The following is a 16,614-nucleotide window of genomic DNA, read 5'->3' on the forward strand; positions in this document are numbered from 1 at the left end:
GCACGTCTGAGCCGCGGCCCCGCCCCTCTCTCGCCCTGTGCTCCTCTTGCACCTGCCTCGCCACCTCTGCCACTTTGAGCACAAAACCTCCCGGAGATCCTTCACCTGCACTGCGGTGATCACAGAGCTGAAGCCCGGCTCACAGGCGTGTGTGTGTGTGTATGTGAGTGTGTCTCTCCTCCTCTTCCTCTTCCTCTTCCTCGGCCGGACCTATGAACAGGTATGCGCCGTGAGGGATCCGTCATATTTACCCGCCAGCACGTTTTGCGCACTGAGAGCGATCCGCCACGCGTGTGTTTGCGCGCACACGGGGACGCGCGCTAAGTAACGGACGCGCCGGACGTAAACATGCAGTAGGTGTGAGCCGCAGCAGGTAGAAGAGAGAGCGTCTCCCTCACTGAACTTTACCCCGAGCTCAGGTCGCTGTGCTTCCTGACGCGATGGCCGCTCTGGGGGAAGTTGGAAGCGTCCTGCACGGCATCGAGGGTGTGGGACACGTCGGGTCCCACTTCCTGCTCAGCCCGCTCGGGGAAGGTCCCACGCTGCTGGGGGATCCCCTCATGCCGGGGGACAGGCTCTCCCGCAGCGGCGCCGCGGATCTCACGCACCTGAAGGGGATCCTGAGGAGGAGACAGTTATACTGCAGGACAGGCTTCCATCTGGAAATACTTCCGGATGGCGCAGTGCAAGGGACGAGGAAGGACCACAGCCGCTTTGGTAAATGAGAATCAAGCGCAACTCATCTTCCTCCTCATAAAACAACCATACATAACCTCAGTCATCATGTATTTACTCAATTTATTAGATGTTTGACCTTCTTGGTTTTAATCTCTGATGGTTTTGATCTCGTTTTTTGTTAAAGTAAGTTTAGAACAAATGTGTTCCTCTTCCTCAGGCATCCTGGAGTTCATCAGCTTGGCTGTGGGGTTGATCAGCATCAGAGGAGTGGACACTGGACTGTACCTGGGGATGAATGACAAAGGAGAGCTGTATGGCTCTGTAAGTACCAAACTCACTCAGGCTGAAGTGTGTGTGTGTGTGTATGTGTGTGTGTATGTGTGTGTGATTACCTGCAGGAAGCAGAATTATTTCATTTCAAGTGTTGATGTGATATTTTAAGTTAACTGAGTGACTTCCTGCACCATGAGCCCGGATGTTTCCTCAGCAGAAGCTCACTCTCTGTTTCCTCCCTCAGGAGAAGCTCACAGCTGAATGTGTCTTCAGGGAGCAATTTGAGGAGAACTGGTATAACACATACTCCTCCAACCTCTACAAGCACGGAGACAAAGGGACGCGTTACTTTGTAGCATTGAATAAGGACGGCTCGCCCAGGGACGGGACTAAATCCAGGCGACATCAGAAATTTACACATTTCCTCCCGCGGCCTGTGGACCCTGAGCGAGTGCCAGAGCTGTACAGGGACATCCTGGGACACAGCTGAGAGCGGCCGGCCCGGTCCAGGTCAGGAATAGCCGCTAAAGCTGCAGCCCTCACAGGGAGCAGAGACGAGGGGAAGCCGGGGAACGTGTCCAGCTCGGGCCGGCGGACGGAGTAGCCCGGCGGCCCCGACCGGTGCGGATCAAGGCCCCGGGGCCTCTTGTAGGAATGCAACGGGGCCAATCTCTCAGCGGCCAGGAAGACAGTCTAGAATGTCTGACTTGGTCAACCTGCACGCAAAGCATGAGGGGGGCGTTTGTTTCTGAGGCCGGCCGCCGCTGACAGGAGCTGCGTGGAATAGGAGAAGAATGGGAAGCGGAGCAAATGAGGGAGTGAGAGAGACGGTCAGGGAGCGTCTCCGCTGCGTCGGATGTGTCTGCTGGACTGAGATGCCAGTTGGCTCAGAGTCTGTGGGAGTCTGGACCAGCAGACTGAGGCTTCAGTCTCAGAGCTGCAGCCCGGTCAGAAGGACTTTGAAGGAATTCTGTTTATTTTTCTGACATGTTTGAGAAGAGAAAAGTGTAAAATGTTATTTATTCATTTTAGATACATATATATTTATCTTATATATTTATTTATTTGAGAATATATTTTTACAGTTAAATCCATGCAATATAGAGAAATCAGTAGATTGTAAGACTGTGAGACAGAGAGACAGAGAGACAGGTGTCCCTCATGTCCCTCACTGTCCTCAGCAGGAGACATGGACATCCTAACCAGGCTCACATAAGGAAATGACCTCATTATATATCAACAAAGGGCATAGAAACAAGGAGTTAATTTCAGAAGATTCACTATTGACATTGTTATGAAAAGTAAAGATCCTGATTGATTGACAGCTGTTACATGTTCTATAAGCAGAATCTGAACTGAGCAAACTCAGATTATTCTTGTCAAACAATAAATTGCTCAAAATCTCAACTCAAAGCTTTTCCTTCCTCTCATTGGCTCAGACATGTAGATGTTGTGTTTGTCGCTCTGCGTCCAGAGAGAGCGACACTCTTAACGGACGTGTGTCTTTCCCTGTAACTGGCTCGACTTCAAACATATAAACCTGCTTACCAGATCAATGTTGTCTTTCTTTATGGTCGCCGTTACGCTGAGAACTTCAAAGCCGCAGTCCTGAATCTAGTGGCCCTCCGACGACACCAAGAGGGCCAAATAAAACCTGACCTTTAGCTCCGGCCGGCTACTTAGCAGCTGTATAAAAGTGGAGGTCAGAGCGATAAGGATTAAGTAATCTCTGCTGACAGTCTGTGGGCTCCTTGAAAACTATAATTAAACAAAGAGTCAAGTTGGCCAAGAGTTTTTTGTAACTCCCTCATTTTCTTGTTCTAAAGCTTCTGTGTCCATAGAGGGAGCGTCTCACTGCGTCTCACTGCGTCTCACTGCGTCCCACTGCGTCTCACTGCGTCCCACTGCGTCTCACTGCGTCTCACTGCGTCCCACTGCGTCCCACTGCGTCTCACTGCGTCTTCGGGACAAACGCTCCCTTTTTGCAGCTACAACTGAACTGAACGACGGCAGAATTAGTGATTTTATTTTTTTAGCCGTTATCTGGTATCTCTGCAGTTGCCTTCATGGTTGGGAGAGGATCTGTGCTGAAGCATGAAAGCCAAGCCTGTGATCTCAGCCTGTGTGTGCGTGCGTGTGTGTGTGTGTGTGTGTGCCAGTGGGTGTCTCTCTGAGGAGTCGACCCTGCTGCCAGCTCCCTGCCGTCTGTGATACGCTGGGACTTTCCCCCGTCTGCACACCTTGAACATCAACGCACTTCTGTCATCGATTAATGACAGAATCCAGTGTGTATTATAAGCTGCGTGCATGTGGACATCCCCCCGGCCAGCACGCAGACACACACGTGCTTATTACAACACGCAGAGAGGTGGGGGGGAGGGGTTAAAAAGATACAGACAGATTTTCTTTACATTTCTGATGATGCATCTTTCAAATCAAGTCCTTTGTTTCATGTGTAGAGGTAAAGATCACATCAGGCTTAAACACCTTATATGGACAAAAGCTACTTAAAGTCTAAAACTACTTAATAAAAGTAAACGTGAATAAGTATCAGGAGTCTAATCTAAGCATGTATCCACAGTAAACGTGCTCATGTGCTCTCTGGTATCTTAAAGTATCAGTAATGTCAAAAAATCCCCCAAACTGGAAATACAAGGTTTTCATCCAACATCCTCTTTGTTCTCTAAGACTGGAGAGTTTGAGACTTCTAGGAAGAAATACTCAAGAAAATCCCCTAAAAAGTGCAGGCAAGAAGGATTAAATGCAAAAAATATCTGAAATGCTTTGGAAAGAGGAGTAGAAGTAAGAAGTAGCTACAGCATGAAGCTACAATGTGAAGCTACAACATTAAGCTACAACATGAAGCTACAACATGAAGCTACAACGTGAAGCAACAACTTGAAGCTACAACGTGAAGCAACAACTTGAAGCTACAACTTGAAGCTACAACATGAAGCTACAACATGAAGCCACAACATGAAGCTACAACATAAAGCTACAACATGAAGCTACAACATGAAGCTGCAACATGAAGCTACAGCATGAAGCTACAGCATGAAGCTACAACATGAAGCCACAACATGAAGCTACAACATAAAGCTACAACATGAAGCTACAACATGAAGCTGCAACATGAAGCTACAACATGAAGCTACAGCGTGAAAGCTCTCCTCAGCTGATTGTTGTGACCGTGACTTTGACCGGCAGCTTCTCTCTGTCATCGCTGCACCAAAGACCAAGAAAGTGACTAAAGTTTCAGCTTCTCCGTCCATGAAACACACACTTTGTGCAAATCTGAGAGCGTAACACACACACACACACACACACACACACACACACACACCAAGCCCCCCTCCCCCTTGAGGTTTTGAAGGTCATCCCTCTAAACACGCTGGATATCCTGACTTGTGATACCTGATGCCCAGGAGTGCTTGTGGGCCCTTGTCAAAGCCATGTTTTGCAGCCCGCCGGCCCCTCAGACGCTCACATGCTTTTGTTCCTCTTCTCCGCCTCCACCAGGTGGTCCCGCTGAAAACACTTAAGGCCCTCATCCGCACCCACTCTGGAGGCCGCCTCACACGCTTAATGGACGCTCCCTGACTTTCATCACCTCCTCAGGAGCGGCCTTAGAGGGCTCTCGAGGAAACCCAATCAAGTGTGTGTGTGCGTACGTGCGTCTGTGTGTGTGTGTGTGTGTGTGTGTGTGTGTGGCGTGGGACCGCAGGCAGGTGTGGAAGCCAGTGATCTTCCTCTTCTCTCTCTTCACGGAGCCGGTCAGACCGTGCAGGTGTTCCCTCAGCGCCCCGAGTCTCTCACACTCTGATCTCAGCGCCGGTGTTTGTCAGCTGGAGGGCGAGAGAGCAGCAGGAGGGCGAGCGAGCAAACATGGCGGCTTTGTTGTCTGCCCCCAATTACCAGAGAAGCATAATTTCTATATTTAGAAGGCTGCGCGGGGACTCAGGGAGGTGCCGGCAGCTCACCTGTTGCTCTAAAGCTGTGGCCACTTCTAAGAGTGTGTTTGCTGAGGGATGGCGTCTGCAGCTTTGTGTCATTTCAATCCTGCAACTATTGATTTCGGGCTCTTTGTTGTTTGTTTATTGCTCAGTAAATTGCCGTGCTCACAAATTATGAGCTGCATGTGTGTTTACAGGGATTAGAGCAGAAGTGTAAGTATAGCGTTATCCCGCTGGAGAGTTTGTGGCTTTTATCTGTGAAAGCTTCGTGTCCAGAGGGACGTTTGGGGCGAAGCAACATGGCAGCAGAGGGTCGTGAGAGAGGGGAGGGGGGGGGGCTGTCCCACCTCAGCCATCCAGGGCCGCACCTCGCACTTTACAGGGCCCAAGCCGTTTGAATCTGCCCCTCAAGCTGCTCAACACAAAACTATGACAGGAGAGTTTGTCTGGTGTTGATTCTAAGAAAAATGTATCGACTAAACTCCCTCGGGGGGCCCCTCACCTCACGGGGGGCCCTAAGCAGCTGCCGGTCCTGCCCCTGGTGTAAGCAGCGTCCCTGCGTCCATCTTTCCGTCCCTCCTCTTCCCTCCTCGTCTGCAAAAACCATCACACCAAAGTGCGTCTGTGCTTTATTCACGTTCAATCACTTCTGGTGTCATAGCACAGAGACTTTCTTCCTTCCGCAAGTGGCAATTAGAGCCTCATACCTGATCCACTGACACCCCGCGTCTCCAGCTGTCAGCTGCTGTGGAAAGTATGCTCCTCTGTTTGCATCACCATGGAGACATTAGTAGAAAACAGCCGTGTTTAGGTTTGGAGGCCGACGCACCGTCACTTCAGCAGAGTTTAGTCTAACAAGGCCCACATACACAACAACACAGAGTCTGACTGACAGGGTTTTGTTTACCTAAAGGGATGTGAGCATACCTGAGGGAGGCTGAGGAGGATCTGAGACAACAAACAGCCAGCTGACATCTGCAGCATCCACAACACACACACACACAGACCAGGACCACAGGATAGCACACTGTATATAGAGACATAAGTTAGTGAGTTCATCCTTTATGTGTGTGATAATAACATACAAACACACATGTAGGACACATTTAAACTGGATTGAGGAACAATTCCAAGCTTTTTAGACTTTATTATCCAGTCAGATCCCGAACTTTTCTTTTGAACACAGCAGTAATCTGTGTTTATTGATCTTCTTCACTGAATCCATACAAACAGACTTTAAATCATAAAAGAGGAGAAGTTAAAGAAGAGTTTTAATACTTTGTGACTTGAGATTTTGAGCCATCCGTTGTGTTTAAGTCTCTAAACAAAGCCTCTATCTCTGACACCCACAGACCCCCACATCTGCTGACCAAACCGCGGTGCGAGTCCCTCTGGGGGGGCCGCCTCGCCCCCCTCCCCTTGGTCCCTGCGTCCACATTACAGAGGCACAAATTAGCTCTTGACATTTGGGCGCTATAATTGCCCCCCGAAACGCATGAGGCATCAATTAGGCTCTCAACGCCGTGACAGGTTATCCCTACAGGACATAATCGCCCGGCTGGACCGCTCACAGAGGGCACACACACACACACACACACAAACACACAGGGGTCACTTTTTGGCAGCAGTCTAGCCACGACATCCAAGTTTCTGTGATATTTGCAGAATCTAATAGTTGAACATGATCATTGTTTCAGCATAATGGCTGTGAGGATCGTGTGTGTGTGTGTGTGTGTGTGTGTGTGTGTGAGTGTAAGCCGTGCAGGAGGAGTGGCAGCAGGTCAGAAGGTCTCAGGCTGCAGCACACATCTCTTTGATTCACAGACTTTAGTGCCGCCCGACGGGTTTTTCTCCCACAGGGCGTGGAGATCTTAAGGTCACACAAAAGGTCAATTGGTTCATTTCCATAGCTTCCCACTTTAAACATTCTTCCAGGCTTTGGAAGTAATTCAATCAGCAGTGAAAACATCAGTTAGCAGCTCGGAATTAGCAGCCGTCACACACGCAGCAGTGTGTCCATAAAGAAGATGGATGTTATCCCAAAGACAAAGGCAAAATGAACTGCATGCTAATCGGCTTAAGAGCTCAATTTACTGCTTCAGATGTTGAATAACCCAGATTTATTACAGATCATATCAAGGAACAATCATCTGAATAAATGCAGAAGCAACATTTAAGTTAAAAACATCAAGTTAGATTGAGTTAAACAGTTTTGGTCTTAGATCTCTGACCACACAGGGAGAAACGATGCTGCTGATCTCTGGGCTCAGAACACAGAGCATGCTGGAGGAGTCCTGTGTGTGTGTGTGTGTGTGTGTGTGTGTGTGTGTGTGTGTGTGTGTGTGAGGGGGGGGGCGACTGTACTCTCACTGCCTACTGGTGAAAGTGGAAATGTGCTTTGTTGCCCCCAAGTCAGGCGGAAAATTGCAAACCCATTTGTCATTGTGTGCCACGACGCAGAGGTCAGTGAATGGATTCCTTCATGACAAGCTTACGGAATCCAATGTTTTTCCACGGCCTCACCCTTTCACACCTGCACCTCCAGGTAGAATAACAAAACAAGGCCAGAGGCAGAGAAAAGAGGGCTTAGGAGGGAGGGAAAAACAATACGCCAGAAGAATTTACCGTGAAACTTTGCACGCCTATTGGCCGATCCGGCTCATCTGAAGCTCGTATACATTTAGCTCACTGTGGCAGACGAGATGCCGCCGCTTGGCCAACATCCAACGCTGGAGAATACCACTAATTATTCCTGCCACAGAACATTCTGACGGGCTCAGGAGGAGGATGTTGTTTGTTATCCTCGCCGTCAAAACAGCAACTGGTCCATTTGAGCGTCGGCGTAATAAAAGAAACACTTTTCCACTGTGTGATTGACGGCTTCGTGTTCCAGACGAGCGTCGAGCCTCAGACGGGTTTCCCACAGCGCCGACGCTCAGAAACATCAAAGGAGGAGGTTTCAGATCATTCGCTCGTGTTGACGTGTGCGAAATAGCGCCGAGTGTTCGCGCAACAAACTGAGATCAAAATGATAAAGAATTAAATGTTTTATTATTTTCATCCAGGTATTAGAATTCCTTTACAGAGCTCAGTTACATGTCAAATAAAATCTCTGTATCCGGTTTATAATCTGACATAATCTGACTCTACATTCGCTCTAACTTTATGAGGAAAGGATTGATTTACCTGAAAGTGAGCCTGTAAGCTCCAAACTCCTAAACTGACCTCCTTTTACCTCCTTTGAGCACAGGTGCATTATGGTTAAAGACATAATGTGTTGTGCTTGATGCTGAGAGACAAAAGGAGCTCAGTGTGACTCAATGTATTCAGGTTAGATGCCAGAGAAGACGAAGGTATCAAAGCCTGAATCCAGCTCCAGATTAATGTCGTCTTTAGCTCTCGTGCGCAGAAAAGCCTCGTTGACAAGATCGCTCCGTAGATAGAGTTTGAACAGGACTTTGCTTTACAACGCATTAATCTGAAGCTCTTACATAGTTACACTGTATAAATCACAGGCTGAGCGGGAACAAGCCCCGGCGAGTTCGGAGGCTCCACGAACGAGGAGTCGCAGCCAAAACATGAAACCACTTCAGAGGAATCGATGGGGATCAATGGGCCTGGAACCTGTGCCGCTGGAAACCCGATGACATCACTGAGTGGAGATGCGTGTGGTGTGAAAGACTGGGAGGCCAAAGTGTTTACATGGATGCAACACGCTGACCTGACTTTCATAAAAAGAGAGAGAGAGGATGTGAGTCACTTTGCGGTGGTTCACTGCTGTGATCTCTGGGAGTGTGAGCAATGCAAAGTGTGCGCGCCTGTGTGTGCGTGTGTGTGCGTGCGTGTGTGTGTGTAACTTCAAACAAGCGCTGGTGCAGGGCTCAGATCCTCCTCCACAGTTAAAGGTGCTGGTGGAAGGAGGAAATCCCCCGGCCAGCAGAGACACATCACTCCTGTGCAGAGGAACGAGCCGCGCTGTTAAACACAGCCGGGCCGTTCCTGCTCCGCCTTGGAAAAACAAACCCACAAGACTATTTGATGGAGTTACAAACCGCAGCGTGCGCAGTTACAGAGTCCACACTGATATGATGTCCAAATGTCCACACATGAATCCAGGACTTGGGTCAGAGCCCAGCTGACCTGCAGCTCCACACAGGAGATGATCGTCTCTCAGCTCAGATCACTGCCTGGTGCTGCAGCTTTATGGTTTCATTGCCTCGTTAAAAGTGGCAAAAACATAATTATCCTCCAAGGAATCTCACCTGGATATGTTTGAAACAATAACAAATAGACAATAGTCGACAACAGCAACACAGAGACACAAATCTCTAAAATATCTCATCTGCAGTGAACAAATATGTTTAATAACAGGTAGATCATCAAAGAACTGGAGAGTCCACGGTGTGACCTCATCATCAGTGTATCCAGGTAACCAGGGCAGATCCAGAACTCCTTCTGAGTCCTCTGACACCAGCAGGTCTCACACACTCACAGCTCAGGTCAAAGCCAAATCAATGCATCCATCCTTTCAGCCAATCACATCTTCATCAGCGATCTGAAGAACAGGGAACACTTTACTGCTCAGGCCAGCGTGGCAGAATCCGTCCCAGCATGCATCTGGCTCCTGCTGATTTCTGCAGCTTATCAGTGATTCAGAGGTTGATGAGTGCAGCTTTAGCTTTTATTTACCAAAGCCTGCATGTCCTCCAGTATCAAAGGCAGGGAGGAGAACCAGGAGCAAGAGGAGAAGCTGCAGCAGGTGAAGAGAGAGAGAAAGCAGAATGTGGACTGAACCGACTGTTCTTCTAAGGTTGTGACCTCAAATCATGCTGCAGTTTGATCCGAAACGCAACCAAAGTAGAAAATAAGGTCCAACCGGAAGCTTGAGGTCAGTTTTGAGTTGAGGACTTAATAAATAATTTCCTGGTTGCTTCTATGTTTTGCTTGTTGACCTCTGACCTTCAGCCGGCTTCAGCGTCTTTCAGCAAAGTTTAGGAACATTAGCGCGTCACAGCTCAGCGGCTGGCATGAGGACGCACAGATTACCAGCGGGTGGACATGAGGGGGCTGCAGCGACTCCTCTGCCCCCCCCCCCCCCTGCTAATAAGGCGTGCGTGCATACCTTTCCACAACCCAGTAACTAATGGCGATAGAGATCTGGCAAGGAAAAGAGCGACTAAACACACAGGAAATATCATATTCAAGCTTTCTCCAGTTACACCAGCGCCTCCCAATTTCCCCGAACCCGCAGCAGCACCATGTCAGCCTCGTCTGCTTCAGTAGACAGAAATTACACTTCAAAGCGCGCCGGCTCTCTGGCTCAATAGCGTGGGGAGTCCTTCAGATGTTCCAGTGTTTGAGCGGAGGAGCACCGGCCTCCTCCCCGCTCTGTCTAATGGGCCGACCCGGCTCACGTCCTTCCCTCTGCCTGGCTCTGCCGCTCCGCTAACCCCGAGCAGGTGTGTTTTTATTGGATTCTAACTTATCAGCGAGGTGATCAGGGCGCCCATGCCAGCAAGGCAGGACGTCCATGTTATGAAACTGGAAATGCAGTTCTCATGAACCCGGCCGACTCAGGACGCTTTGAAACAGGACCAGAAGAAGAAGAAAGGAGTGTTTGTGGTTTTATAAATGCGATTTAGGGCTCAAATTTGCATCAAACATCAGGTTAAAGATCAAATATATGTGTGTTTACATGCAGGGGATGTTGTGTTTTGTCTGCAGCAGCAGAGTGAAGCTGCTGTTATGTTCAGGTTCAGCTGTGCTGCCAGATGCCAAGAAACAAACAGCGATACAAAGACTTCACTGTTTCAGGACGAATCCAGACTGCAGACGCAGGAGGACGTATAGGAATCTGTCCTGTTCCTCTCACAGGGTGCAGTTCTCTCTCTGACCACAGGGCAGCGTGTTCACTTTGCTTTGTGTGACGCTCGTCAGGCTCTCTATAGGATTATAGATGTACAAATATGTGAGTTATCATAAATCTGTAAACGCAGGGAGACGTGCAGGTTAACACACACGCAGGTTTACACACACGCAGGTTTACACACACGCAGGCTTCTCCATGTCCACAGGGGGGCAGTGTGACGTGGAGTAAACCATAATATACAAACACCATAGAAGAAGATCAGGAAGTAGGGATCAGGCACGCTTTGGTAAATACAGGTGTGTAAGGAAACGCACTGAGGATGACAAACGGCCTCCTACTTCCTGCTTCCTGCTTCCTGCTTCCTCTTCCGGTTCAAACTCGCCTCCCGACAGGAAGTAAGTCAATCTAGCCGCCATCAGATTATTGCGACACACTCGACTGCACAAGGCGTTGATGAAATTTGGCGTTGATCCAAAACCCCTGCACCCTTTAACTCCACCTTCACACACGTACACACACAACTTAACATGTAAACACACAACTTTACATGTAAACACACACGTTACAGTCATGGAAGTACAGCCAGACAGGAAGTGCATGTGGCGAATACTCACACTGATTGTTATGCTGTTTACATGCTTAAGTGTAGGTTTGTTACTTTGACACATCAATGTTCATTTGTACCAATTTCAGTCTTATTATGTTGTTTACATGATGTTTGACTTCCTTAATTGGAGCAGGAAGTTCATGTAAACGTTCTGAGTTCCTTCCCTCTCTCCCTCTCTCTCTCCCTCTCTCTCCCTCTCTCTCCCTCTCTCTCCCTCTCTCTCCCTCTCTCTCCCCCTCTCTCTCTCTCTCCTGTGCGGTGTAGATCAAAGTGGCTCTGTGTGCACATTAGGAGCTCATTTCAGCGCTCAAAGTGCCACAGAGATGCTTAGCCACACATTCCCCCTGTCAGACGCAAACAAAGAGCGTTCTCTGGCACGCCGGCTCTCCAACAGGCTCCACCTGTGCTGACCAATCACAATAGTCCTTCCAATCCCGAGCCCTGAAGGAAGATAGGTGAGGGTTTATGTTGTCATTGGTGGATGTTTTACAATCGGCTGTAATACGTCTCAGAGTTAATGTTTATTTTCACAGGGACGCCTCATTCCTGCAGTCTGACCCGGGAAGATGCTGCCTGTAATCAGAGCGGCATTGAGGCTCACGCGTCCACATGTCAGCAGACGTTACACCTCTGCTGTGTCAACACACACACACACACACACACACACACACACACACTCTGTCAGTCTGTGGAGTCCAAATGTTTTTATTTGATTGTAATAAGCTGTGAATGCAGTAAAGGCAGCTCAGCATTCCTCCTGACTGTGACGTCTGTGGCAGCAGAGTGAGACAGAAACTGGAATCTGCTGGAGATAATGAGAGGAAATGTTGAGGGAAGTGAGCTGCGTGGTGCAGCTCAGATTTAGAGCCTTTATCTGCTGCGGTTGGTACACCTGAACACAAAAATGTGAGGAATCATTAATCCAAACAGGAATGATTCATTTAAGCTGAACACTGAGGCATGTTGGGCTTGGATCAGGTATCTAAAGAGGATGTGTTTGAAAGGGGGCAGCTTGTACTTTGTTCCTCTCTCAGGACGTTTACGTGCTTGTTCAAAACATTCAAACGTCCTTTAAATATCAGGCCTGGCTTTGAAATCGATCTCTAATCTGTAAATGGCTCTGGATTATGTGATTATGTCTGTCTGTCGGCTCCTCCTACATGTTTACATCACACACCTACACACTCGCTCACACACTCTGTGGGGTGGAAAGCATGAGGCCCAGAGAGCGAGTGTGAGTGTGTGTCGGGCAGCAGCGGCACCGACGGCTCGCCGGTCCCAGCTGGCCTGGCACAGAGACCCAGAGGCCGCCCGGGATCAGGCGGGTCTGACAGCTCATCAGATCCAGAACAGAACCGCACTGATAACACACGGCTTTGAAACCACATAATGGAGAATAGGCATCAAGTGGTATCAGGGAGAGGAGAACAGAGGCCTGTAATTGCGGGGGTGCAGGTGCCTGCTGGGTCGGTCTGAGGAGCCTTTCTTCCTCATCTCAGACCAATATTGTTCTGGTTCACTCCTGAAAAGTGACAAACAGCTCAGATCTGGGTTCTCTCCGTTCTCTCTCTCTCTCTCTCTCTGTTCTCTCTGGGCTTCATGTTGCTGTGAGGCTGCAGGTCTGGAGAAGAAGAAGAAGAAAGCTGCTGACAGGACACTTTCATGTTCCTATCACAGCCATCTAGATGGTCCAGACAAAGCACCAGCAGGTCCCGTAGCTCCTGGCTCAGTACCGCCCCAGATCAGCCCTATCTCACCGCCTCTGCTCCTCAGGGGGGGAGATGAGAGGTTGGTGGTCCTGAACGCTTAGACCACAGAGAGAGAGAGAGAGAGAGAGAGAGAGAGAGAGGGAGAGAGAGAGAGAGAGGGAGAGAGAGAGAGAGAGAGAGAGAGAGAGAGAGAGAGAGAGAGAGAGAGAGAGACACTCTGATAGCTCTCACGCAACACACACACATCTCCTGAGATAGTGTGCGTGTTCACTCCTCAAACGCTCACCAACATTTGAGAGGCTGCACGCAAGAGTGGAGCTGAAAGAGTTTGTTTACATGCAGACGCTCCTGAAATCCTGCAGTGAGGGGCGAAGCTGAGGAGTTCACAGTAAACATGGACGATGAGTGGTGTTCCATCTTTTACATGATCGCCTACATGGAGCATAATAAGAGACGCGGCAGGGAGGGAACAGTGTTTACAGGGAGAGGATGAACTGATCAGCTCATCTATCTATACGTATATAATCTATACGTCTGTAGACTAACATGAACTCATGCTGGTGATGTTGTTTACGTTAAGTTTGACAGAGTTGACTTGTTGTCTTGATCAGATAAGAGGCAAAGTTTAAGTGTGCATGTAAAGGCAGCAGGAGCTTCATGAGGCATCGACAGGACCGGAGCCTGAGACAGGACAGAGGAGGAGGAGGAGGAGGGAGAGGAAGAACACTGGAATATAGAGAATTCTACTTTCTACTCACAGAGCTGCAAGGTTTAGAAAGTTTGGAACTCGAAACGGAAATAAATGAGAAAAATCCCTCCAATTAGATGAAACAGTGACATGAAGTGGAGATACAAGGTTTCAATCTGACGCTGTGAAGACAAAGATAAATAAGAAAGATGAAGATGAAGCTGTGTAATGTTTGTAATCTGCTGATGAAGAGTCTGACAGCTTAATTTCCTGTGTGATAATCAGAGAACATGTGTGTGTTGGAGCAGTGTGGTCAGTGTGTGAGGGTCACTGATCCCCCCCACAGTGCTGCTGCTGCCGATGAAGATGATGATGATGAGCACCCTCAGTGTGCAGGGTGCAGCCGCTTGGCACTGAAGCTCTGTAATTTCCTGCGTTCAGAGCTTGTTCCTGCATGGAGGCACTTGTGCTGCAGCGGGAAACCCCTGCACGCCGCCAGGAACCATCAAAGGCCGCACACACACACACACACACACACACACACACACACACACACACACACACACACACGCCGCTGAGCCAGGTGTCGACCTGTGCCGGTCCAGTAAAGCAGCACATTTCCTCCACACTGCTGAAGCCTGAGAGCTGATTGACGACTCCATCAGGTTTGATGTGGATTTGTTGTTTTGCTGCTGCAGCGTTTCTTTGGTTTGAGAGGGAAAAGTCGACGTAGCGACACAAAGTCTGAGTCTCAGAGCCAAACAACAGAATAAAGAAGTCTTATTTTAGACATTTAGAAGAGGATTTATATCAACAACCAACCAGTAAGAACAGAGCTACTTGATTGGGTTTGAATTACAGATTTGCAAAGTGCTTGTTGTGTAAATGACTCGGGGATCAAAGGTCAAACTGCAGCCTGAATCCGATCAATCTGGACCTTTCTTCCCGTTTTAAAGCTCTTCTGACTTCAGACGCGGCGGTGGAATTCTCCCGTGCAGAGATAAGGACAGGCAGAGCTCGGGGCCCCTCAAGGGCCCGGAGACTCTGATGTCCACACGCTCCTCCGGCTGCACTCTGACATTTTCTCAGCGGTATGAGGTTACATAGCGGGGAAAAAGGCGTCTGCAGCATCCAGCCTCTTCCTCTCTCCTCGTCCTCTTCCTCCCGTTTCTGGTGACATCAGGACAAATGTCAACGGTTCCCAGAAGGTTGCCTGCGAAACGAAGCGTCGGCTAAATGAGAACGGACAGGACGGAGTATTTTTAGCCGCCCGGCGTATCGCTTACTATTTTTATCAGCAGCTTGTGTTTGGTGCGTCGACCTCTGACCTCTAGGGTTCTCAGTGAATTTTAGAAAGGGGCAAAGAGCACAAAGTGTAGCCGAGTACATCCCCGGGATTACAAGCGTTCCAGGCTAAGAGCTGTAACCTGCGGCGGGCGGCTGCAGGCTAGCAGGGGGGATCACAGCCCACCCATGGGGGAGGGAGGACGGGGGTCAGCGGGGGCCGGGGTGGGGGGGGGGCGATCCGGGTTCCCAGACTCTGAGCTTGGAAGCTTCGCAGATGACAGGGAGACACTGGCAGGCGGGCGGCGGAGGCTCGGGTTCTGATCCGGCCCATCAAAGAGCTCTAAAAGTCAGAGAAGTAAGAGTCTGGCAGGGAGAGGCGGCGCCGGGGCCAACAGGGACCCAGTTTCACGTCAGATCACGCTCGCAATTAATTGCACTTTGAGTCCCTCAGAGGAGCAGGAAAGATTAGAGTTTGGACGGCGAGCGCACAATGAATGACAATTGGCTCGGGGCTATTTGATTGCAGCGAGGCGCGGAGGCTCGGCAGGAAGAAAAGGTCATAGGAGCTCTGAAAAGGCGGCCATTGTTCCTCATCTCCAGCAAATGACTGAGTAAAAACAGAGAGGAAGAGGAGCGTGGAGCGAAGAGCAGAGGCCCGACAGAGGAGCAGCCATGCGTGAGGAAGAAGCGCCGCATGTCAAATATAATTGTCCCCGGCCTGAAAAACAAGCTAGCAAGTCCGATTTGATTCCCTCCTGTTTGGCTCAAATTACTTCCTGTCCGCTTCAGACATGTTGCCGTGACAATGAAGCTCCCGGAGACGCTCCCGTGACTTTGTCCACCAAAGGGACGAACTTAATGGCCCCTGGTTTCCCTCTCTGGCTCTGTCTGTGCACTCTGAGACTCTCGTTTGACTCACGGCGCATACCTCCACCAAGGCAGAGCAAGCCAAAATATAACATTTATCAGGGTTCAGATCAAAATATTTTATTGATACTGGAATCTTTGATGCGTTTCCATCTTACTACAGGCTGTAAAGGCTTTAATGTAGAGGATTTAAAAGGATTTTAGTTGGAGTTGGACATCAACAGGAAAAAAGAGAAATATGAAACATTGAGGGAAGGAAACAAAGGAAGCAAGTAAGGAAAAGAAGACAACAGGACAAAGTTTCCTCAGTAACTCAAACACACACACACACACACACACACACACACACAAACACCCCTGGTTGGTCGTGGTTGCGTGCTGAGATGTCTTCATGTCTTCAGCGGGCGTCCCCTTCCTCTCTTCCTCTCTTCCTCTCTCTCTCTCTCTCTCTCCGTCGCTCGCTCTGGGTTTGCCGTGCCGGCCTGAAGCTCGTCCAGCTGTCCCATCATTCTGTCAGCGCCGCTGTCTCCCTCGGCCCCAGATTAAAAACGCCAAAGGGGCCGCCAGGAAAAGTGGCTGGCCCCGTCTCTCAGGACTTATGTCAAAAATGTTTCAGTCCTCCAGGTAATTTACTTCAGTCTGGGATCCTTTCACTGTTTACTTCAAAGAATGTAGAGAGAGAG

General features: G+C 49.3%; 1 protein-coding gene across 1 annotated transcript; it reads left to right on the forward strand.

The window, feature by feature from the left end:
* The first annotated feature begins 55 nt into the window (after window positions 1–55).
* fgf20b (fibroblast growth factor 20b) lies at window positions 56–2,351 on the forward strand. Its single transcript, XM_076143482.1, has 3 exons — window positions 56–717; window positions 896–999; window positions 1,196–2,351. Exons 1-3 carry the CDS (start codon window positions 441–443, stop codon window positions 1,439–1,441), a joined length of 627 nt encoding a protein of 208 aa, XP_075999597.1. The 5' UTR covers window positions 56–440; the 3' UTR covers window positions 1,442–2,351.
* The last annotated feature ends 14,263 nt before the right edge of the window (window positions 2,352–16,614 follow it).

This window comes from Genypterus blacodes, unplaced genomic scaffold (genome assembly GCF_046128005.1).
Source record: "Genypterus blacodes isolate CSIRO-AG114 ecotype Tasmania unplaced genomic scaffold, CSIRO-AGI_Gbla_v1 ptg000024l_1, whole genome shotgun sequence".
Classification (NCBI taxonomy): domain Eukaryota; kingdom Metazoa; phylum Chordata; class Actinopteri; order Ophidiiformes; family Ophidiidae; genus Genypterus; species Genypterus blacodes.

Coding starts and splice junctions, on each gene's coding strand:
- fgf20b (XM_076143482.1), top strand. CDS start 441: ATGGCCGCTCTGGGGGAAGTTGGAAGCGTCCTGCACGGCATCGAGGGT. Junction 718..895: donor GAAGGACCACAGCCGCTTTG/GTAAATGAGAAT, acceptor CCTCTTCCTCAG/GCATCCTGGAGTTCATCAGC. Junction 1,000..1,195: donor AAGGAGAGCTGTATGGCTCT/GTAAGTACCAAA, acceptor TTCCTCCCTCAG/GAGAAGCTCACAGCTGAATG.